Here is a 25,114-nt window from a genome sequence, read left to right as displayed (position 1 = left end):
GTTAAGGAAATATGTTTGTTTCATGTGTCTGAATGAACAAAAATATTGGCCTATATATCAGGTTTTTAAATCTCCAAATATCAGTATTGGTCTTAAAAATCCTATATCAGTCAGGCTCTAGTAATTAATGACCTAGCCCACTTGGTAAAGTATCCAGTGAACTGGTTCTGGCCCTCGGGCCTCATGTTTGCCAGCTTATTTAAAGTCACAGAGGATGAGAGCCAAAAGCTTATAATGCAAATGTAGACCGAGTGACCCGTATAATGGGAAGCCACTGAATTAAACCGACTCAGATTAAAACAAATGAAGGCAGATGGAAGTTCAGGATTGCAGCATCACCTTTAGTGTGGATATTTCATGATAAGGGGCTCTCAGAATCCAGCTATCCTTAAATAGCGTCTCAGTCTAGACCACTTGATGTGCCGGTACCCCAGAGATCGGTCCAGAACAGTCTTTTACTGTAATTAATGCATCCTGCAGATGTTGCTTTATGTGCTTGGGAGAGTTTCAGTCTAGACAGGCTGGCTGCTCAGACGGAGAGGCCCGGCTTTGATCCTTGATTAAAAACTGCGAGCTGTACATTCATCATGCTCTTGTTTCAGGCTCTCTCAAGGGTCCTTGCCTGCTTTACACACCCTCCTTCCTCTTCTTCCTCCTCCACCTCTTCGGCCGCCTCTTGCCAAGATTCCTTGCTGTCATGCAGATTGCTCTAACTTCTTATCGCCAAAACCACCAAAGGGTAGCAGTGTCTCGGGGACTCGGTTTGCCCGGGTTGAGCGCTGCTCCCCCCGCGATAATGGGGGATAGCCGTCCCGCCTTTATTGTCGCTGTCACTTTTTCTAATAAAACTCAAAAGTCATTTAGGACGCAACGAGCCGCAGCAGAAACATGACATCTAAGCCGACCTGGTGAAATAGCTGTGTAGGTTTTAATTGGGTCTCTGGGTCTTCACTTCGTTTCCCGCACTGTGAAGTGCAACACATACCGAGATGCTCTTAGTTGTTCTGCATCACTTTTAAATAATTATTCTCTACTTCCCTCTAATTTCTCTGCTCCTTTGTTTTCCTGGTTCAAGATGTGAGAGATGGAGAATGAGCTGTTATTTCTTTATAATATCTGGATTTTAATAGCTCAGGTGTGTTTGAGAAAAGTTTCACGTACCGATGTGCATGATTAGATGATTAAATGTTGCTGCCCTTACTAGTCGGTTAGTTAAATTATTCATATTTTCATAATGTACGGTCATAGACTGTATATAAAAGATGGACATAGCCAGTGTGACGTCACTCATTGGTTTTGGTCTCCACATTTTGAAGCCTCAATGTTAGACCTCTAGCTGCTCCTGCGTCGTCTTTTTGGAGTCACCAAAAAGTGACCATATTTGGTCAAAAACTCCATGGGAACGAGGCACAGACATACTGGCCAGTAAGCAAAGCTAATAAAACATTTGAATTTCATTCACCAAAACTGAAGCACAAACTTCTTGGATGGTCTGTACTGCACAGCCAGTCATAATTTTAGTCAGATAATTCCGTTAAAATGCTGGCGAAGCCACCAGCAGCACAGACACAGAGAAGTCCAGTTCAGTAACTCTGATTTGCAGAGGTGAGGCCTAGCACCTACAGCTGTCAATCAAAGCAGCCTCGCCCAGAACTCCAGCATCCAAATAGGTGAGTTACAAAAGTAGAGGCATGAAGATGGTCAAAGTGTCCATAGAGGAATAGACTTTTATTAGGGGTGGGGGTAAAAAAAAAAAAAAAAATTGATATTCAATATTTTGCATGGTGATATTGTATCAATACAAGGACACCAAATTAAAATACTTTGCGGAGTCTACAAACAAAAGGGCTCATCTCATGCACCACCATCCGAAAGCAGCTCAACTGAAAACCCCACAACACTGGACACACTTAGCGTGACAAAACTACCCCCTAATGCAGAGCGAGCTCATGGCTCAGTCACATGAGTAAAAATTGTTCAGCAACCTCCTCGCATCTACCAAACAAATAATATTAATCAGTGTCTGCCTGGTGATTGTATTGTATTTTTTCAGAATCTGCAACTTGTGGTGACTAAATGGTTGCCCAGAGCTTGCGGGTGTTGCACACTTACAACTATGTATGATCACAAGACAATTGCACAGGTTGCCTTTCTGCAAACAGTAGCAGTCTGACTTGGATTGACTGCAGTCAGAGGTCAAAGGTGCCGTCAGTCTGAATGAGTCTTTGTCAATGAGCAACTGGAGGGGACTCGATTTAGCTGGCTGTCAGATATACCAGTATTCTGGTTATATTCCTCTAGAACAGGAAGGCTGCTGAGTGCAAACATTATAGTTAAATGTGGATTTCTGCCTATTTAGACAGCAACAGATGTGATTTTCAACAATTTATCACAATTAATTGCTGTATTACGAGAAACAGATTGCATGTAATTGCCAACTTTACCCCATTAAATTGCAGACTAATTCTGTCTTGTGGCAGGTTTTAGTGACGGTGTTATGCTTGACAGTGAGATAACTTTAACTTACTGGCTAAAACAGATATTGATGAAGTTTAACTTTGAGGACATAAATTGCAGTTTAATAAAGGTGATAAATCATAGGATATGTTATTACAATACTCAGCATATCATTTTTTAAAAAGCAATATCGTATCATGAGTGTAGTGTTGTGATAATATCATATCGTGGGGTGTCTGCTAATCCCCACCTCTGTTTATTTCTGCTGTATGTGGACATTTTAACATGTGAGTCTATGGGGAATTGACTCCCTGCTGGAGCCTCAAGTGGCCACTAACGGAACTGCAGTTTCGGCAGTACAACTTTGGTTTCATTTCTCAACCTCGTTTTCTTTTGTGTACAGCTCCAGTTAACTGTTGATGGCAGCGCCTCGCTTTCTCGCTCCTTTCGCTGTCTTACGTTTACAGGAAGTCGTAGACAAAGCAAGCTCAAAAAGAAAGCAGATGACGGCGCCGCTGTCAAGCGCAGCTCTGCAGAAAATTGGCAGTTGCATGTTGGCATTACAGCCACTCGAGAGGGCGTGATGTGTGACCGCTTTGTGCACTGCCACACTCTGCAAATTAATCTGACATTTTGCTCCATGTTTAACGTTACAGAGACCAAGTGGCACATATTGTTATCAAAGGGTTAAGAGTTTAAGACTGGCTTTTAAGCACACATGGAAATATGCGTGGCCAGCTTTTAATCTTGTTCATCACTGTTTTTGGTCTTTTAGAGAAGTAAATTAGTCAGAGTCAACATTCACAGTTCAAACCTCCTGGTCAACTCGGGCCTTTCTGTGTGTGCAAAGTGCAACACATTTCAGCAGCATGTAAAACATCGTTTGATTATAGAAGTCTGTGATGAACAGTTTCAAATAAATGTAATAGTTGTTAATGACATGCATTAAATTGTGCTTAATTTAGACTGTTTTCTCCTTTTAGATTAGTAAGTTATTTATTTAAATGACTAGTAAATTAGCCTCCAGGAACATCCTTAATGTCTGCACATTTGAAACATCCAAAATGTCCTAATATCAGACCACCACCACCCCCAGCTTCTCCAGAGGAGACACCATCCAGCTGTTGACTAAAAGCGTGTGCGGCAGGGATTATTATGTTTATCGTATGTGTGATTTTTTTTTTTTTTACATCATATTTTGGGAGTAGAAGAAGAACCTGCTAAAGGTAAATAAAAAGTGGTCTCTAAATATTGAGGGGATGTGTGTCTGGCAGCCCTCACGCTGAAATCTACACCTCTGACACAACAGAGATGAAGAGGAAGAAGTCAGGAAAAGCAGAGCAGAGATCAAGAATGTCTGCTAAATAGCAGAAAAAGCAGCTCTTGTCACTGCTGCTTGTTTCACCTTGACTACAAGGCCTCTCAGCTCTTGTAGCCGATTGAAGAGGGGATTTGTTCAGTCTTGAAACTCTCACTTTTTCCCCTCCCCCTGACAGGAAACACTTTTTTTTTTTTTTTAAAGTCTCAGCAGCTCACCGGTTATCACTGAGTCATCATGATTGGTATTGTAAACAAAACCATAAACCCCTGCAGATACCTTATGGCTATTCTCTGCATTGCTTACTGCACCTGTAATATAATCTCAATCAGAAAATACACAAGTGTTGGGGGTTTTATTTTGGCCGCGGTGCCTTGTGACCTGGTATGCCATTAGTTTGCTCTAAATAGGGATGAGTCAGGGAGGATGTTGGTTGGTGGTGGGGTAAGGTCGTGGGGTTTATTGACTCCAAACGTTTATGGGTCTGTCTTGTACAAATGTGAAGCTGGTGAGTGCAAACAGTGAGCACAAGTGAGCGGCAGACAACAAGTCTTGGAGGGCCACGTGAGGTGATTCAGAGCAAGGCGGTGTGGTAGTTGTACACATTAGCAGGAGCAGCAGCAGCCGCCTGTATACGCAGCGTGGGGTAACCATACTTGCAGAGTGTGTTACTAGTTCCCTGCACAACCTTTACACCAGCCATCCCCAAACCACCACGGCTTGGTTTGAAATATGAAAACCTTTAATCACAAGTGTAATCATCACACAAACAGAGAAGTGTTTTCTGTGTTTACACGGATTCATTCGTTACATGGTTTCTCCACAAACTTCTACTTGTTTCCAACTCATAACCAGATTAGAGACGGGCTCAGGATCAAAAATGGGTCAGAAAAGTAATTTAAGTACTTCTTAATGGGGTGAGAGGTGGTCGCCGGGGCTATCATGGACAGACAGACAAGCATTCACACTTGCACCTACGGGCGGTTTAGAGTCACCAGGTAACCTAACCTGTATGTTTTTGGACTGCGGGAGGAAACTGGCATACCTGGAGAGAACCCACACAGGATCCACAGAAAGACGTCAGCCCGCTTGCGGATTTGAATCTGGGGCCACCTAGCTGTGAGGTGACAGCGGTGCCACCAAGAGGAGCAGGTTATGATGGTTCTCAGTGAGGTGTGTATCAAGTGGGGCAGCTGTTTTCCATGAGGGCATTGGGGTACCTAAGAGTATCATCACAGTCCATATTTTGGGAGTCACTGCTTTATATTTTACACAGGCTCTGGTTAAGCCAGCTAAGTTTTGCCAGTGTTTTGGGTTTGATCGGTTTTGACTTTTATACTATCAATGGTCTGAATGCTTCACAGGAAACGCTGTCAGTTACATTCTGGATTCATCACGTCGTTTTAGCAACACAATTGAATGTATTTAACCACCCAGAGCCGGGCTCCGTCGGTGGCTTTAATTTATTACAGGGAGCCACTCGTGTGTGACTGAGCTTCAGCACCAGCTCTTTGTCTGCATCATCCACTCCCAGTATACAAGGACCTGGTGGCTTAACTTTTTAGTAGTGTCCCCGCAACAACTGGGAAACCAATATAGTAGTGCTTGATCTTTTGCGCAGAGGGGGTTGTGATGTATTTTGGTACAGCCCAGAGTGTAAACAGGAGTGGGGAGAGAGTTTCAGTGATTGAATGGTGGAGTCGAATCCATGCATTCCCCTGCAGTAAGGACTGCAGGCTTTGGTGCATCTGTGCACTCAGCAAGCCAGACTCACATTAAAGCTGTTCTCATCTCTATACGTTCCTGTTTTTTTTTTGTCATTAAACGACCGCACGGGTGTGAAATAGTGACACAGAGGCTAATTTTCAAACTACTTTCCAGCCTGATTTTTTTATAACAGACCTCATCCAACAGTGTCTCCGATCTCATCGGTTAAAATAAAGCTGGTGGTGATTTTTCGCTGTATTCACATGTACAAAAAACATTAGGAGAGTGAGTGGTTGAAGCGTCCTGTTAAGCAGCTACAGTAATGGTGCGCATTAGTTATGTATGCAGCCGTGCTGGTATGAAAGTATGCAGACATGTTCTGATAGTCCCCAGAATAAAATGATGAGCCCATGAAGGGCCAGTTTACCCCATACTAGAGGTTGTTTTTTTTAAATACAGCTGTTTTATTTTTTTTACTGTACTCATGAATAATACTAACAGACTGGCAAAGATGGAGCACAGTGTGTTCACTGTATGTTATTGTGTAGGATTTGTGTGTATCAACTGGGTAGTGTTCACAAATAAAAAGGAAGCGTATACATTTTGCTTTCAGGCTTCACTGTAAGCCTGCTTTACCTTTCAGTAGCTGTACAGGAGGGGATGATGGGAAATTTCTCTCACTGAAGTGGCCTCACAGATATATATGTGAGGGCTCTTCAGCCTTCCTCCCTCCCTCCTCTCTGCCTTCTATTCTTCGCTCATTGATTGCTTGTTTTATAGAAATGAATTGAAATGGCCGTGCTCGCTGCTGATATTGCAGCATCACTGCAAACTCAATACGCAGTACAGCTTTAAGCCCAAGTGGCACTTAACATACCATTCACATAAATCCAAACATTTCGAGCATTTGGGGGGAGGAGGGAGGGAGCCGTTGGAGTCGGAGGGGAGCCTTTGGCAGATCCTTCTGCGGAGAGATAACGAGGCGTTTTTAAATTGCTCGTCCTGTAAAGAATGTACGGTATGCAGAGGCCGACTGCACAGGAGACACTGGGCTGCCGTGCTGGTATTCGCTCCTACAGCCTGCCACAACTCAAGGCTAAGGAGACCCAGGTGCTCCCCTGACCTGTCCAGCAACGGGCTCCATCAGTGCTAATTGAGGCGTAGACTGCCGGGCTCGGGCATACCAGCGAGGATTAAAAGGATTGGATTCAGTTGCTGAGTGCGGTGGTTTTTAATGCCCTCCCCCTCCTCCTCCTCCTCCTCCCCACCGTGGAAAGAGTGCGGTCTTTGTGACCGGCTCGCCCGAGCCAACCCAACCACCCCTGCCATGTCACGACACCATCTGATTGAGCATTAACGTAGCACTCCAGAGAGATCTCTGTAAAATTACTGTCTACTTTTAAAAAAAAAAACGAAAAAAGCGTTTCTATGCACAGACCAGACTGTTACCTCTCTGTTCATTCAGCCGCTGCTGCTGGAAATTAAATTAATGCAATTATATAACTTTCCCAGCTTCTCTAATTTGATATAATTTCACATGCAAAGAACAAGACTCGTCATCTTTTCTGTCATTTCTGTGATTATCGCATATTTGAGGTTGGAAAATCAGCGCCGAAATCTGATGAGGCAGCTCCATGAGTAATGGCTCCATCAGACTTTGTGCGGTGGGGTTTTAGCAATTTGCTTCCAGGCTTTGAAACGGTGCATAATATCCATACACTGAGGTGGTGACCTCGCCGTGGGCCGGTGGTCTCCCATGCTGCCCCTGCCGCCTAATGCCTGTGATAGTCGAGCAGCTATAAATGGTGTAAAAAAATCTTTATCCGAGCCGACCGGGAGCTGCCCTGAAGGCAAGCGGTGGGATGCATTTCTAACTGGCAGTGCCCACGTTTTGGAGTCAGGGAGAAAGATTGGATGGTGGATATGGAGAAGTAGAGCTACATTTAGTTTGTTCAAGTGCTTTTTTTTTTTTTTTTTATACATTACTAAGCAAATAAGCTCTCAGACATGCAGGATTTTGGATGGCTCTCTTCCCCAAGACCAGGGTTCAGCAACCTTTATCAAAAGAGCCATTAGCAGCCTGTTAAGTATAAATTAGCCAGTCAGGATTAGGAAGAGGTGTAAATAATTCAAGTATTCATGACATGTGACTCTTCAGTGGGCTGTTTATGATTGTTTGGCACTTAACTTTGCATTGTCATTGTTTTTTTTTTGTTTGTTTGTTTTTTGGTGCATTTATGAAACTGTAGAACTAAAATACCAAAGGTCCAGGTAAACTCTGCAAACAGCGCTAAAACTAACATAGAATCTTATTTAAGCTGGACTTTGTACTCCATGTTTTTACTTTGGACTCTACTAGAGTAGTTTTGCATAATTTGAAGTCCAAAAATAATCCTTATTTATGTCTGTGCAGCTCCTCATTGTAGTCCCCCCCCCCCCCCCCCCCCCCCCCTCTTTAAAGCAGACTTTCGTCAGATTGGCTGCCCCTTGTAAACAGAAGGTTTGAAAAGCAGGTGAGTAGGGCTTTTTGGGCCACAAGGGCGAAGGGTAGAAAAACCCGTCTGTAATTGAGCTTTAAGCTCAGTTTACGGTCACCACGTTAATTGTGTGCGCCAACTGTGATGTCACCACAGCCCTTTAACCATTTATACTGGTGCTTGAGGATGGCGTGCTGGTGCAGGAGTAAAAAATGTTGAAATTGGAAACAGTCAAGGTTTTTTTTTTTTTTTTTATCCCCCCAGCACGGGGTTGCAGGATCTCGCTCGCTCTCTAATCTGAGAACCTCAGAGCTCCTGCACGGTCGCACACAGTCTTCAGTCCAACCACGCCCTCCACATGGGCCAGGTTACAAAAATCAAGAGTTGCACAACCAGCCGGTAGTTGTAACGCGCTTTTGGTGGTTAAAAAAAAAAAAAAAAAAACTGAACCAAACACTGAAAATATGCTGATTTGGGCAAAATTAAAACTTTCATTAAAAAAATGACTTGGGCCATTATTTTAAGAGGGTGATGATTATGAGCTTACACCATTGGAACAGTGTGCTTTTGCATTTTGGAGCCTCCGTAACTTTGTAAGTACAGGAGGTATGTTCAGGGCCCATGCACACATTTTAAAACACATTCAGGCTGTTCAAAACTGCAATCACATCCATTTCACATCCTCTCCATGTGCCACAGCGTGATGCCAAAGTCATCAGTATCATAACTTTACATTCACTCGTTTTTCATGGAGTGACCCATGCAGACCTTTTGTTTTTCCCTCTATTAAATAGTCCTAACAGACACCTATTTGATAAACTACCTATAGAGGAAGAGTGCAGGAAAGGGCTGCAGCTCAAACGAGACCTGACGTCTTATAAAACCTTTCCTGCCTGAACCCAGCGTGACCCCTAAGTCATGTCAATTCTGTTTATTTCTCTGTGTGCATGTCTAAACTGGACTGGCATTCGTTGCACTCCTGCTTCTTTCCCTGCTCTGCTGCGCAACTTTGGAAACACCTCTGCTTCACGTGTGAGACTTTCTGCAGCCGAGTGTTAACGCCGCTACAATTAGAGGTTTGCTCCTAAATGCAAAAGCTGTATTTAGTTGTCTTGAGTCGGTTACATCGGGAGGGTGAGGCGTGTCGGGTTGCGTCAGGAGCAACGACGAGCATTGCTGAGAAGTCAAGAGGCCGGCTCTGCAGACGGCGTTTCGACCTGTGGCCCCAGCCCAAACGTCTTTATTCAAAAACTTATCACTCATGTTTTTAAAAGGAAAAAGGAAAAAAAATCGCCAGTCACGCTGATTCCCACACAAACCAGCGCCCCAAACGACCATACATCACCGCCAATCTATTTCATCTGGGCCCCGGACGCAGATGATAAGTTGATCCTTAGAACAAATTCCATCATAACGAACAATCCCCGCTGCTGGCAGGCACACAAAAAAAGCCTTGATGAATGAGTTGTTTACCTACTTCAGTGCACGCAGTGCCGAGCGCAGGCCTGGCCCGCCAAAATGCCACTTCATTATGAGGCTGCAGAGCAGAGTGCAGCGCAGCCTGCCCCTGTGACCGGCCTCGCACACAGGAAATTGGATATTAGTTCCTGTATTCCTGAACAGTTGTCAGGCAGGAGACGCTTGGACGGGCAGTTTTCAAGTCTGAAATGTCACGTTTAAAAGCTCTTGTTGTCCACCGATGAACTCAAGCGTTTCTTTTTGATCCTTTTATTTAAAAAAATATTTCTTAGTGCTCATGCAGTGTTTATGCCCTCAGTGACCCTGAGATGGTGCATCAGTGAAACCAGAAATGTGATGGTGTTGATAGGAAAGAAGAAAGGGATGAAAAAGACTGCAAAGCTTCCCTGACAACCATAATATAGGTTGAATCATTGTGGTGTTAACACAGCTGACGGCAGCGAGGAGACAAATATATGTTTTATTTATATAAAGCAGTGGTATGTTTTTGAAACTGTGAGGCTGAAATGTGGCCCGTTTGGCTGATGGTGTTGTTTTTGTGTTTTGTTTTGTTTTGTTTTTTTCTTTTCTTTTACTGTAAGTGATGCTCTTCAAACTCTGAGGGACAAAAAAAAAGGCTTCCTGCTACACAAGCTCAAGGACTTTAAATTAATCAAACACTTCATGGGTTTCGCCGGGCAGCGGTGAGAACAAAAAAAACCTCGGGGCGTTGGCTGGCTTCCTGCCAGCGTGGCTCAGTCGAAATTTCTCCAACATTTGGCAGGTGGTTAGTGGGCATTTCCCACCCAGCATGCACCTCACTGGCCTGGCCGCGGATAACACCAGAACCATCTCGCTTTGCTAATAAAGAGACATGTGCCAGTTCCCGGGATCCCGTGCAGCTCTTTCTGGACGTCTGGCATGCCACTCGAGTAAGAAAGTGAATGCTGTCGTGTGAAAGGAGAGGAGATAAGAGGTTAATCTCTTTGACTATGTTTCAGAACTGTTTGTGTGGCTGTGAAATAAATAAATAAATAAATACTACAGACAAGGACGGAGGTTATGTTCAGAGCAGCAACAGCAGAGCGTTAAAAGAATGCAGCCTCCTCATTTATTTCAATGGAAAAACAGTCATCCAGCAAAAATGTGGCGTCTGGCTCAACTTTTGCCGCTAAACAATAAGACGGCATCCAGCAAAACAGCGTTTATGAGCGAGAAACATGCAAGGAGCGTATTCCTGGAAAATGTGAACCAGTTCAGTTATGTTTGTTTAACTTGGACAGGAATCCTCGCCATATTGAAACCAGACCACATGCCTGATTATTATTGACTTTTTGGGTTATTTATGACTTATTAGCTTTAGAAACTAAATGCAGGCATTTGACTTCAGATCTTTTTTTTTTTTTCTAGTTAAGGTTAACGTCCATTAATTTTAGATGTAATTGATCTAAAAGGCAAATTAATAAATCTGTTTGTGGCCTATTTGTCACAGAGAAATCTAAATATCAGTAAAATTAATTTCACTTTGATTTGGCCACAAACTGGAGCAATATCGGCATGTTCTTCGTTAAGCTTTGGCACTTTGGTGAGCATGCCCAGAGCCTGTGTTAACTAAGAAAGCCACTGTTGTGATCCCCATGGGGATGAATGTGCAAGTGGTTGCTGGACGTTGCTGGCAGCCGCTAGAAAGAAATAGGTTCTAATGAGGTTTGCGATGCAGCACAAAAAGTCTGTTTGCGGTTGCTTTGGTCACTAGCAGATTGCAGTGGTTGCCCATACTTTGCATGGATGGTGTTGACTTGTCAGTAACCCCTTGACTTAAGTTTGGCAAACCACAAGCAACCAGGGCAATCTGCCAGCAACCAAAGCAGTTGCAGTGCATCACCACATACCTCCTTGCAACCAATTTCACCCAGCTAACCAGTTTTCCCTTGCGACCAGAAGTTGCTAGTGGGTCAGTGACCGGTCTCTAGGCCTGTATGACTGGGGGGACTAAAGATAGTGCGCTAGATTTGTAACACAAGCTAAAACAATTATGAAAATGAAGGCAGCAAATTTAAATTACCTGCTCAACCCTGTGTGTCAGTATCTCATTGTCTCATATTTGTGTTGCTGTAGGCGCGAAGGTGGATCTGAAGTCTTTTAATAGATAAATGTTATTGAAGAACTAGGTTGACTGAGCTATTAAAACTGGCTCATTTTGCTGTGTTTAACAGCCACCTGTGAAGCCTTTTCTTATCACAGTGATTTACTTACACAGCAAGTCGTGGCTGCGCATCTCCACACCCACCATCACAGAGGATGGCATCACCCTCTGCATCTTCATGCTGCCTCTTAAGCTCAGGATCTCTTGATTTGTTTCCACCTAAAGTGACCTCTTGGCCTCCTGACAAAAAGATTGAATTCTCAATTCGGGCTACAGATAATCAGTAATCTCCTCAAGTCGCAGCGTGTCTGCCAAGTTTGCCATCTTTTCCATCTTCGTATTACGCTCTCTCTGTTTGCAGTCTTGTACTTTAAAAAAAAAAAATCCTCTCTTCAATGATAGTCTCTGGAGCTTGAAAAAGGCGACTGGACTTCTTTTTGTTTCTTGAAGACGTTTCACCTCTCATCCGAAAGGCTTCTTCAGTTCTCAACCAAATGGTGGAGAGACCCAGGTATTTAAACCCCTGTGGGCGTAGTCCCCTGGAGGTGGTTATGACCCTCTATTGATCATGTGCTTGAACACATGTGCCCAGGTGTGAAGGGGGCGTGGGTCATATTTAATCAGTGGTTTCAGTTGAAACCAACTTAGGACTCCGCTCCATTGTTTCCTGTGGCCTATTGAGGTCACTGGAACAAAGGTGTGAATGGGGGTTGAGACGTCTGGGAAGGGAGCTCAGGACAGCACTGTAAGCGGGGGAAAGTTGGTGACGTAATCCACCTCCTCTGTTCAATGATGGTTGTTCACAGTGGACATAGATGGCTTCTTTCACTCCTCTTTCAAACCATCTGTTTTCCCTGTCCAAAATGTGGACATTGGCATCCTCAAAAGAGTGCCCTTTTTCCTTCAGATGCAGATGTACTGCTGAATCTTGTCCTGTCGAAGTGGCTCTTCTATGTTGTGCCATTCGTTTGTGAAGAGGCTGTTTGGTTTCACCAATGTAGAGGTCCGAGGTGTGAATGGTGTGAACCCCCATTCACACCTTTGTTCCAGTGACCTCAATAGGCCACAGGAAACAATGGAGCGGAGTCCTAAGTTGGTTTCAACTGAAACCACTGATTAAATATGACCCACGCCCCCTTCACACCTGGGCACATGTGTTCAAGCACATGATCAATAGAGGGTCATAACCACCTCCAGGGGACTACGCCCACAGGGGTTTAAATACCTGGGTCTCTCCACCATTTGGTTGAGAACTGAAGAAGCCTTTCGGATGAGAGGTGAAACGTCTTCAAGAAACAAAAAGAAGTCCAGTCGCCTTTTTCAAGCTCCAGAGACTACTATGACCTGGATAACTGAGAATCTACACAGACATATCTCTTCAATGATCTTATCAGATTATTCAGCGGCTGCAGGGATATTTGCAGCCTTAGTTTATTTCCTGTAATTTTTGTGGTGCTACAATAACAGGGAGCTTAAATACTGTGGGATGGAGGTGGCTTAAAAAAAAAATTCAAGAACCACCACCAAGCAGCCATAGCAAGAGGTGAGGAGAAAAGCCCCGGTGAATTGAGAAGTAGGTCGAGGTGTTTAGACGTTTTCCTGAAATGTCCGCAGCTAAAGTAGGTCACGGTTAACCTTGATAAATCTCTTGTCTGAGTGGAAGCGCCTGAGTAAAATCCACTGTGTTCACTGCTCACAAAAAGAGACGAGGCTGTGCGGGAGGGAGGTCATTCGTACTCAGAGGAAACGAAGCTTTTGTTTTTGATGGACGTGACCAATTAAACATCACAAAAACTCTTCCTAGGAAGAGCTGATGTATGGGCTCCATATGAAGTTTAAATAGGCGTTTTTCTTCTCCCATTTACCCCATTGTGAACTTACCTTCCAGCATAGCCTCCCAGCCAGCCATTACTATCAATTAGCCAGGCATGTTGATTAAGGCTAAACAGCGCACTGCTGCTTTTAGCTGCTTAATTTTCCCTCCTCCGTTCATTACTTTGCTTTTTACTCTTTTTGTTTTCTTGTGTTTTGGTTCATTTATCTCGACATCCTGACACTTTCATTTACCGCGTAATGAATTAAATATATGTTACCGGCGCCGTCACTAAGAAAGAAGCCTTGCGTTAAGAGCGTCTGTAGGCCGACCGACCTTATTACGGTAAACAAAGCAAGCCCGTGCCAGTCGTGTTTGACATTTCCATGCGTGAGATGTCTTTGAGGAGGAAGAGGCTTCTCTCTTTATTGGCAGCATGTGTGTTTGTGGGTGGAAGGCCTATTATTGTATGTCCTTGCACAATCGCTCGGTGACATTATCCGCTTTAGTGAACTCTGAGCTGCGACTTTAGTCAGAAGATTGATTTCTTTGCTTTATATCCTTCACATCCGCCATGCTGCCCGGCAGCTCTCTTGGCCACCTTTGGCACACGGCGCTATAGGCAGCCGGCCTGTGCTGTCACCTCATTTCAGAGGAGTGATTGATTTGAGCTCTTAATGGCCGTATTTACAACTCGCTGCTGTATTTGCAGTTCACATGGCTCATGGCTTCTTGAGGAGCAGTACCTGAATGAAGCTGTTGAGGTGATGCAAGGAAACAGACATCTTTGGAAATAGATAATTAAAATCAAATCTGAGGAAATGGAGAAGGTAAACAAATTTGAGATCTCTGAAAAGCTGCACACAAATCAGTTTTACATCCACTCCGAAGTTTCACAATCTAAAGACAAAATCTTTTTTTTTTCTAGTTCCCAGTTCATGTACAATCTGCAATGACTAGGTAACCCTAAGACCCTAACATATTCACTGTCCCCTTCAGTCAGTGTTATCCTTGGCTCTCATTGGTAGCCAATTCAGCCACTCAACTCAAAATGAGAGAAGTTGAACTCCGGATTCACGTTGTTTGTGTCACCAGCAGTTTTTCCGCCTGGCATCACTACAAGACGCTGAGTTATCATTGATGTTTGATGCCCACAATTACATCTTTTCCACCAACAGTTATCACTACGGTGCTAGTACTACCACCATGCCCATAAAATCTGTGCCAAATCCATCTGCTGTGGTGAGCATCTGATTTTCTTCTAGTACATAGTGTTACCAGCAGAAGGCAAGGGAAAGTGGCCTGTGATGGCTGTATTTCATTTCATGGTAGCAAAAACCCCGTTGCCTTCAAGGCTAACCCTGCTCACATGCTGTAACCAATGGAAAACAACTGGTGTAATGTCAAAGCCCCCCGGTGAGCTTGTGTTCTACACTTTCTGTTCCAGTACATGAACACAGAGTCCTGACACTGTAGCTTCAGATACTGAGCCGAGCAGGATGTACCGGATATTACACCCTTATTATACACTTCAAGCTACGGTTCAAAACTTAAACAACAGTTAGATTGACAGTGAAAGCATTCCAGATTTGATTGAAAACCAATCGGTCTCACAGCTGGAGTAACAACATCATCATTTTTAGACATTTTTGAACTTCTCTTTGTCATAAACGGCACGATAAAGAATTAACTTGTGTTTACTCTAACAAAGTCTAAAAATCAACCTTGAAACTGTAGCTTGTATTTTTTTTTTTGGTCTTTTCTGGGTTTTATTTATCGAAGTATGCAGTAATGTTTTCTCTGTGGGGGGAACCCCTTGTTTTATTAATACTTTTGTAATTAAGTTGCTTTCATTGGGAACCATCCCATGCAAGATAGAAATGCCTATTCCAGGCACCGCAACATGCCGTCCGTGGGGATCAGCGCTAGCACGGCTAATGCAGTCACACCAGAAGCGGCTAATGAGCTAACCTTCCGCTTTACCTCCACGTACCTCTCCATCATTAGCGCCTTCAGCTCCCGCGAGGGCCGGCAAAGGGAGCGGTGCATTCATCCCCATCCAGGAAGCAGAGAAATAATAGAAAGCAGGCGCCATACAGTGAACACTTAAACTGCTAAAGGGCTGATTGGAGTGGATAAATGTACCAAACACCACCAGGGATTTTGCCACTCGTGTTTAGAGGCGTGCATAACATCGTGGGTTATTTGAGGACAAGATCTTTCAGGGAAAACCAACTCTCCATCCTTATCTTTCGCTGCCTTCAGGGACTCTGTGGTTGGAAAATTTTGTCTACCCACTTTTTTTGTTTGTTTTTGTTGGGTTTTTTTTCCTCGATGCATCGTTCATAGAAAACATCTTTAACTTTTTTTTTTTTTTTTCACCTCTCAACCTCCAGATGTGGCTTGGAACCCAACTGGAAGCAACAACCCAAAGGCATGATGGGATGTCTGAAGGGACTTGTTTGCAGTTTTTCACGCAAATGTGTAATGGCTGTGGCAGGGAAAACCGGCCCTTTCAACAGCTCTTTGTCACATATAATCCCCACTGCAGATGTGAATGTTTTGCTCAAGGGTGTCTTGGCAGTAGTTTGTGTTTTGGGGGGAGTGTTAATTTGGCCAGCTCAAGCATCCACATTTACCACTCGTGTTTATCTTAGTTTGGCACGATCACTGCAGTCAAGTAGGGTTTTTTTTGTTGTTGTTATTTGAGTAAAAGAAATGTACAAAACTTAAGAAGCGATTTGTTTGTGTTAGTTTTTATTTTTGCGGGGGGGAGAGGGAGATTGAAATGAACACCACATAAACCACAAGGTGTGAGGTAATCTTCCCCATGGCGTTATTTCTGTTTATGTGCACGTTCAGGCAAATTCCTTTTTCTCCAGAGTCAGATATCTGTGACTATCTTCCAGTGATTTTTTCCCTTTGTATTCATGGCTACTTGCACGTTTGCATAGTGCATGGTTGTTGTTTTTTCTTCCTCGTGTTTGTGCTTGTTTCTTTTAGGGTGAGAAGAAATGGGCTAAAAATGATATCCTGTTTTTGTTTTATGGCTGGAAGGCAATGCATTTTCACTGAAGTAGGCTAGATGTTCACTTTTATGTCAAAGCAGCCGGTGAGAATAGACTGAGATCAGAATAAAATGCAGGAGCTGCAGCAGGTCGCAGGAAACTTAATTCTAATGTTTATTTTTGCTGTTGGCCCAGCCACCAGACTCCATTGACTAAAACAGCAATTTTACTCCTGAAGACACATTTACAATAACAGCTGTTTCTCTGGGTGAGCTGTTTTCACTGAATATGGGATAGTTTGGTTTGTATGGAGCGCCAGTACAGAAGCTTATGTCATGTGCTGCTGTGGTTCATGGCCAGCAGTAAAAGGCTTTTTTTTTTTTTTTTTTTTTTAAAGAAATCAGTGTGAGTTTGGGTATATGCTATATTCAGGATATTTTCACAGTTGTACTTTTCCACAGGGAGCTGAAACCTTTTTATTTCTCTCCAGACTCCATTGACAAAAACTGTAATTTTACTATTAAGAACACAGGAGTCGTTGGTCTACCGCTGCCACAGTTGGTTATTTTTCTAACATTATGACATGATTGTGACATTATTTTTAAAGGCCTGATTTGAAACTGAACATGCCACTACAGTAAAAGCCCCGCGGCAGACAGGCAACCATAGGTGATATAAAAGATGGACTTAGCTTCTGGGTTTGAAAAGTGAATCCACCGGTTACTCTGGGGCCTTAGTAAGCACGTTCCTGATGACTCTGTGGGCTTAGTCACAGCTTACATTGGACAGAACTAGATGTTCATTCTGAAAGTGATGGGCACTGTTACAGTCATGCAGGATATGCTTTTTGGCTAAAGCCACTTTTGGCTGCGCTCTTATTCGCAATGTTTGATTCGGCAGATTTTTCACAACAGATCCGCAACCCCAAGGGGATTTTTGTCTCCTCCTGGAATCAAACTGGGGCTTTTTTAAAAAAAAAAAAAAAAAAGAAATTCTGCTTGGCAAATCTGTGAGCTGCTACCATATCTTATTGTCTTTTAAATGAGAAGTCATCTGACTCTGTGCTGCAGGATAACTTGTGATCTTGTGGAAATACATGGATATTCCTTATAAAGTTAATATGGAATTATATGGTTGATGTTAAGTGGTGTAGGTGAGATTTGACAAATATAAGATAGGTCATCTACCACTCAGAAGGCCGGTGGTTCAATCCCCAGCTCCTCCAGTGTATAGTTTTGAAGTATCCTTGAGCAAGATTCTGAACCACGAGTTTCCCCCAGTGGTTCCACTGGTGTGTGGGTGTGTGGACGTCAGAAGTGTTTAGGCGTAGAAAAAAAGCACATGGATGAATGAGGCTTGTAGTAAGAATGCACTTTGAGTGTTCAAATAAAGTAGAAAAGCACTACATAAGTACTGATCCAGTTTCCTATAGCTGTGCTACCAGAGAACTCGTGAGTGGCGTGGGGGCCATAAATGGAAACAAGACCCCACTCTGCAGAATAAATGCTTTATGTAGCACAACACCAAACTATATTGATTTAATCAGCATTCTAATTCTTGGAAATATATGATTATGTCTTAAAGGTATTTATTGTCAGATAGCTTGTGAGCAGGTGGAGCCAGAGAATGCATTATATAATGCAGCACCAACAGATCACCTTGTAACTCATGGAAATGCATTAAAATAGCATAAAGAGTTGATATAGTGCCCGGCAGTAGCTTCTATATAATAAAAATTAAATCATTTTTTGTTTTTGAACCAATTATTTCAGAATTTCCAGCATTGCTCATTCACCAGCCCCAACTGTTTTTCTCCTGTCGCTGCCTCTTTACTTCGGCCATTTGCTCTCAATCACGCAGGCAGCACTTCACAGTTGCACCTGTTGCTGGGAAATAGTTTGGGGCTTCATGGGAAATGGATTTGAGGAGAGAGAGAAAATGCTGTCGGTGCTGCTAAGAGGCAGCGTGACCTCGCCTGCCAGTAAAGTAGCCATTCTCCTCTCACTTCTATCTGCAGCTGTTAATGTCGTTGAAAAGAGACCTGCGGCGCTTCTGGGGGCCCCGGCTGGCATTAACTGGCTTTACTTAAGCAGTGATTTTATTGAAAAATACATGATATTTCTGAAGTTAACCTCCATTACGCAAGCTAAGCCCTGATTTCTGAAAGCTACTGTGACTGCAGACATGGTCAGGACTCTTCTCCTCTGCGATGTGATTTCACTGACAGGGGAGAGTGGATAATGATCACATAAATTGGAGCATTACTTTCTATTTGTCTTGTGCTTTTCCCTTAAATTACAGTGCGCTTTTCAGACATTAAAAGCAGCATTAAATCAAAGGCAATTAGGTCAAGAGCATGAACCCTAGAAGGGTGGAATGACTTAAAAAAAACAAAAAAACCCAGACAGTTATGAGTGAATTAAACAGGAATCAAAAGATAAATAACAATGCCTGTTGGCTAAAAAAATGGCCACCTAACACCCTCATCTGAAAGGCTGGAAATCTCTCTAATTGCACATTTAGCACCAACAAAAAAACCACATCACATACCATTTGTATATTTGCTGAATGTGGCTGCAGGGTCGTATACCTGTGCCTTCTTTTAATGCCTTTTTTTTTTTTTTCAAACCGTTATCAGCAAGTTGAAGAAGCTCAGAATCTTGTCCTGTTATTTTAGACACGGTTTACATGATATTTTTGACAGATTTAGTAGTGACTTCTTTCTTTTTTTGTTTTTGTGCTTCACAGAGTTTTACATCAGTATGAGTACTGAAGATAGTCACTTAGTTATAAAGAAATTCCTGTAGTTTATGAAGCTCTTTCTACTTCTATATTGGATTTCACTATAGAACGTCTACAAGGTGCAAATAATACTTTTATTATGGACTCCGCATTAGTGTTATTCTGCCATTGAGGTGTTTTATGTAACCATATTATTGACACATGTGCAAACATGGAAATACAGCATGTAAGGCAACAGCAAAGCCAAGGACGTTGTAGCTCTGCAATTATGTTTGCAGTTGGTGGCTGTTGGCCAACTGTAGCACACATACTTGGTTTTAGTTCCATATGTCTCTACAACAGAGAGGAGCAATCTGGCTGTGGAAGGTAGAATTGAGCAGAAATGTGTAAAGCTCTAAGGAGCACCGAAACTCCTTCTGTCTCATTTCATGGCTTAAAAACTACATTTTTCATTGGCACTGAGTGCCTGGGAAGGCATTCAGAGGGCTACGAGTCAACAAAAACAAGTAAAAAAATGTCTTTATTTCACTTTTGTTGGAGCACAAACATAACAACAACGTGGGAAGCAGTCGCTGTTTTCTTGTGTGTCTCGGCTGTTTAGCTTGCAGCACCAGGAAGCAGGCAAGCAGCGGCTGACTATCCTCAGTCTTGTCAGCAGTCTAAACTGGACTAACTCTCTGACAGGTGATGAGAGGCAGCGGCAGCAACGCTAAACTGACAAGCTGTCATGCAGTTATTTCCCTGGATATCAGTTTGCTGCCTGCAGGCTTCATCCGCAGGAAATCAGAGTCCCCTTTATTTTGGCGGGGAGAGAAGTCGATCGTCTCAGCTCCTTTGTGTTTGTGAACAGGACCCCCCCCCCCTTCCCCCACTATAACTTTATATTTTCACTCAAAATAAAAAGTTTTTATTTGTTATCGGTGTACTGACTCTGAGGGTGTTCACATAGAAAAGTACCACAGAAGTGAAATTTTTATAATTGAGAAATGTTTTATGACATCACTTCATTTTATACTTTGAAGCTGTAAAGAAATGTCCTTCCACAAGTTATTGATACACAACTAAATTATCTTCTTTGTTGGTGACAGGGAAGGAGAAAAACTCTTATACCTCACAGCCACTGTGGTTGTAAATTTCCACATTCAGAAGCCTCTTTCATGAGTGTTTGAGACTTAACCTGACAACATGTTTGATAGAGTAATTTATCTTCCCCAGCAAGAGTCAACAATGCTCTCCTTCAAATTAAAAGGAAAGAAATTAAAGAATAACCTCTTTGTCCTTCTCCAGGTGCCATCCTGGGACGCTCAGAGACGCAGAAGTGTGCCTACTACAACTCCAGCTGGGAGAAAGAGCAGACAATCCGCAACGGCACCGAACCCTGCTATGGCGAGAAAGACAAGAGGCGGCACTGTTTCGCCACGTGGAAAAATGTCTCCGGGTCCGTGGAGATCGTCAAGCAGGGCTGCTGGCTGGACGACGTCAACTGCTACGACAGGTACCCAGGAAACATGAGAAAATACAGCAGCTGAAAGAGATTCTAGTGAGGGAGAATAAATGCAGAGGTGCAACTGCTTTGGTGTGGTTAAAAACTACAATTCAATATGGCTGGTCGAGGCTTTAACTGTAAGGTTGGATACCAAAGTGGGTGGGTCATCTATCTAGCCAATGAACCAACCTTAGTCTCCACTTACCAGTAAATGTATATACTTACCTATCCACCCCACCCACCAATTAACCAACCTATCCACCTACCAGTCAACTGATCACCCAACCTACTCACCCATCAGCCACCCAACTTTTCACCCAACCTTTCACCCAACCTATCTACCCACTCAGCCAATCAACATACCTACCAGCCCACTTCCCTGCCCCACCCATCTCCAGATGTACCAACTTACCAACCATCCTACCCACCCACCTACCTTTCCTACCATCAAACCTGTCTACCCACAGAACCAGCTTCTTTGTCCACCAGCCACCTTGCTTCCTTTCTTTCATTTATGGAGAGGCCTCCATTATTATTTTGACATTTGTCGCTGTTAATTTCTGCTTCCCGTTTTCCCACCTAGTAACTGTCACACATGAGAAATTTAAAAAGGCAAAATTTTGTTTTCTCGTTTTAATTCAGAGGAAAAAATGAAGCCGATCACAAGGCTTTGTTATTTCGATTTGGTTTAAAATTGAAAAATAAAACAACTATGTAATTTCCCATTTGGGTGTCAGCGAAACCGACAGAATTATTTAAAAGAACTGGATTGTTTTTCTTTCTTTTTTTACGTTTTTTTTTTCTATTAGCAGATGTATTGCAGATTACTGGGAAGGTGGAGTGTGTCTTGGTAATTACTGTAGATTGAATTACGTACCATTGACAGGTATATAGGCTAAATTAGGATTATTTGGAACTGTGAATCATGCAAAGTTGAAAAATAGTTTCCCTATAAAGTTTTTCTTTTTTCCATAAATCTGAATATAAATAAAATACAGTATGTTGTATGTAAAAGTTTGAACAAGTTATAGTAAAGTGGGATTATGAATGCCAAATATAACAGCTCATTAAGTCCAATTAAAGTAAGTAAAATATAGCTTAGTAAACATAGTAAAAAAAACAAGAGCAACAATGGTCATTATCGGGAGTATTTACATTTGGATCTTCATATCCAGTAGACTCCTTTTAACCTTACAAAATGCAGGAAGTGAAGGTTGCATAGTCTAAAACAGTGAATAACAGAATATAGGAAATACCAAATTTGGAGTAGCATGCGTGCTCTAAGAGGGCGAGCTTTTAATCACGGCTTGCTGAAAAGCTGTACAATAATTTCTGCACTCTCTCTGAATCAGGGCAAAGGCCGCCGTCTCAACTCTAAATACATGTAAAATCACCTTGAGCATAGTTTTTGTCCCTGTGTGAGCTTCCACATTTGAATGGCTGTACTTTAATTACCTCGAGCGAGGGAGCTTGAACCGCAGCCTGATGTGTGCGTCCAAATCCAGGACTGTAAACAGATAATAATAAAAGATATTATTATAGTTTCTCCCTGAGTAAAAGCATCACCCTGGCCTCAGATACCGGTTTGAGCTGGCTCTGTTTTCCTTTTGATTCCGGAGCGATAAAGTTGTTGTCGAATCTGTAGCCCGCACAGTTCGGGGTACCTCTTCTCAGACGGCGCCGCCTCGGCTCCCCGGAGAGTCCAGAGCAAGTCGAGGGCGGCTGCCACTTCCTTTGGCTTTTATCTGATGGCTGAGTGAGTGCGAAAGGAGAGAGTGAGTGCGATTGTTGGTGTCCATGTGTGCGTCTGTTAGCATGTGTGGGAGTTATTTTATAAACGTTTAGTTTCATGTGCTCTGCAGCAGCAAGGGAATGGAAAGCAGTGTGCGCTTGTGTTGTGTTTTTTTTTTTTTTTTTTTTTTTTTCTCCCCCTCCCCTCATCTCCTGGAGTGAGTGCATGTTCAAAATAGCTCCAATGTCCTTTGCAGTACGTGGAGAGGATTGTTTCTGATTTCCACCTCTGTGTCCTCTGCAGTAACGAGTGTGTGGAGAGGAAGGAGAGTCCCGATGTTTTCTTCTGCTGCTGTGAAGGCAACATGTGCAACGAGAGGTTCCTGTACGCTCCCGAAGCGCCCCCGCAGAGCGACCCGCACCATTCAACCGCCTACAGTGCGTACAGTCCAGCATGCACGCTGAAAGTGACGACTGCTCAGTGGTTGCAGTCTGTTACAGTCAGAACTACAGTTTATTTTCTTTGGGCTTAATTCTCTTTTTAATATTTAGGTCATTTCTTGAGGATTGAATCGGTGTGCTTCCTGCCTGACTCCATCAGAATCATCATTTTTTTTCTTCCTTGTTTACTATATATTAAATGAATTCTTGCAAAAGTTTGCCTTCATACTATATCAATATTTTCCAAGTCTCAGGCCCTCAAAGTACATTAGTCGGCCCATATTTGGCACTGAGCATCAGCGGATGTGCTTTTCAATGCCTTTTGCTTTTACTCACATCACTAAACTTTAGAGGGGAGTTGCTGTGACACTCATTCAGTGCATTGTCCTCATCCGCTGACTCGGATCTTCCTTTGATCCTCTGTGATCCAGGCCGTTCAAGGATTTAGAAAAGAGTAAGACCACCTGCAAAAAAAAAAAAGCAAATTTCAACCCACCCCTGTGTACTTTGAGGGCCTTAAAATCTGTAAATATTCATACAATGAAGGTGTAATTTTCATGAAATAGACTAAAGGCATAGTACGCAAAAATCAGCTGATGCTGAGGGGGGGTCATGTGGGAACTTCTCACAGATTTGAATGGTTTTACATCAAAATTTAGGTTCATATAACTCAGGAATTATGAACAAAAGGACCCACTTATTAACATCTTACCTCAGTACATGTTTGGCATATTTCCAGTTATTTATTTTATATTGACTTTGTTTTCATAGTACAGCTTATACATTAAAAAAAATACATATAAGGTAAAGAATAATGTTTTTCTACCATCCAGAAACATCCAGGCTTTTATTTTGAAGGTGTGGTCTTGTTAAAGTGTGTGATGTAAGAAATTCTGGACAGCAGCCATCAACTGAGCTTCCTTCCAGGTGTTCAGGTCTTAAAAATTAGTTATTCTGGGAATGACGATTAAAAAGTGAACAAATCCAAGTTTGAGGGAGGCATGTCTGGGCTTTGTTTTGTGCTTGCCTGGACAAAAGGAAGCATCAGTTGAAATATTTAAGCAGATATGTATCTGATTTATGTGGAATCCAGTGGAAATATTGTGGAAAATTCCACATTAATATATATTTTATGGTTCTGAATATGCACTGAGCTTTGTAGCCATCTAAACTTAAATTTTGTAGAGTGGTATGGTATCACAGCATCACTTGAAAGTTGTTTCTGCCTTGAGTAGGAATGGAAGTGAGGTGCAGACTGGGCTTACATGTGTTTTGCGAAGTCCAGGGATCCTCATAATGTAGGATAACTGGGAAATGTAAATGCAGCCATGCTGATGAGCGTACTGGATCTGCACAGTTAAGAATGTGAAAGAAAGAAATCAAGCAAAGCATTAGTTAGAGTAGGAAATGAAGTCAAGATTGACGTCAGTGTGTGTAGATCAGCTGATCTCAGTGCCAGCCCACATCAGCTCAAGGCTCAGCTGATACTCTCCTGCACTACTATTGGACAATGTCATCTAGGGCGGCGTCTTTTTTTTCTCTGCTTTAGTCTGCCTACGTTTGCTGCTGCCGCTGTCCCTGAAAGCAACTTGGCAACCCACCCCCACCCCAGCTCCTCCCCTTATCTGTATTTGAATCAGTTGATACTGTCATCATCCATACCTGATCTCTCCTGTGAGGGAGTCTTGCCGCCGCTCTTACCGCAACTAGAAATGCACAGATTGCACATCAGCATGGCAAGTGAAAGGTTGCTGGTTCAAATCCAGCAGGAGACTCCCCCCCCCCCCCCTCTTGGGGTTCTGTCAGGAAGGGCATCCAGTGTAAAACTCTGCCAAATCAAAGCATGTGGAGCTACCCGCTGTGGTGACCGCATGTAGCAAGGCAGCAGCCAAAAGCAGCTTGTGATTTTTGCTGATTTCTTTCAAGGAAAAGCTGACATGCAAAAAAATCAACTTTTCTTCACTGCAAAATAATATTTTCATTACAGGAACTTCTCTCACTCAAACAGCTGTCAAAAAAAAGGGTTTGTTCTGCTACGGGAATAAGGTAGAAATAACTGCAGAAGACTTGCTGTATACCCGTCTTTGCCTGCTGTATTTTTACCTTATTGAACAAAATCAGGTGCAACAGATTTACAGAACAAATGTCAGGATAATTTTCCGTCACATTTTTTAAAATTCACCAGATAACAGGGCGGCCACCTTTTTCTCTTTTTCTCTCATCTCCTGTAACTGCTTTGAGCTGTTGCTCATACCGAGGCTGTTGGCTCTGCGCTCTGGACAGCTTTGCCTTTGTTAGCTTCTTTAAAATGTCCGCATTCAGCTTTGTTA

The 25,114-nt window shown here is 42.8% G+C and overlaps 1 protein-coding gene across 1 annotated transcript in view; it reads left to right on the top strand.

Moving 5' to 3' along the window:
- Window positions 1–25,114, top strand: part of LOC115791030 (activin receptor type-2A-like) — a 63,290-nt gene that overhangs the window by 13,055 nt on the left and 25,121 nt on the right. Inside the window, exons 2-3 of the mRNA XM_030745116.1 lie at window positions 20,414–20,621; window positions 22,648–22,781. Of these exons, the coding sequence (XP_030600976.1) occupies window positions 20,414–20,621; window positions 22,648–22,781 (342 nt within the window). The remainder of the gene's footprint in view (window positions 1–20,413; window positions 20,622–22,647; window positions 22,782–25,114) is intronic.

This window comes from Archocentrus centrarchus, chromosome 2, assembly GCF_007364275.1.
Source record: "Archocentrus centrarchus isolate MPI-CPG fArcCen1 chromosome 2, fArcCen1, whole genome shotgun sequence".
Classification (NCBI taxonomy): domain Eukaryota; kingdom Metazoa; phylum Chordata; class Actinopteri; order Cichliformes; family Cichlidae; genus Archocentrus; species Archocentrus centrarchus.
Note: the sequence above shows the minus strand (reverse complement) of the source record. Positions and strands in the feature narration are given on the sequence as shown.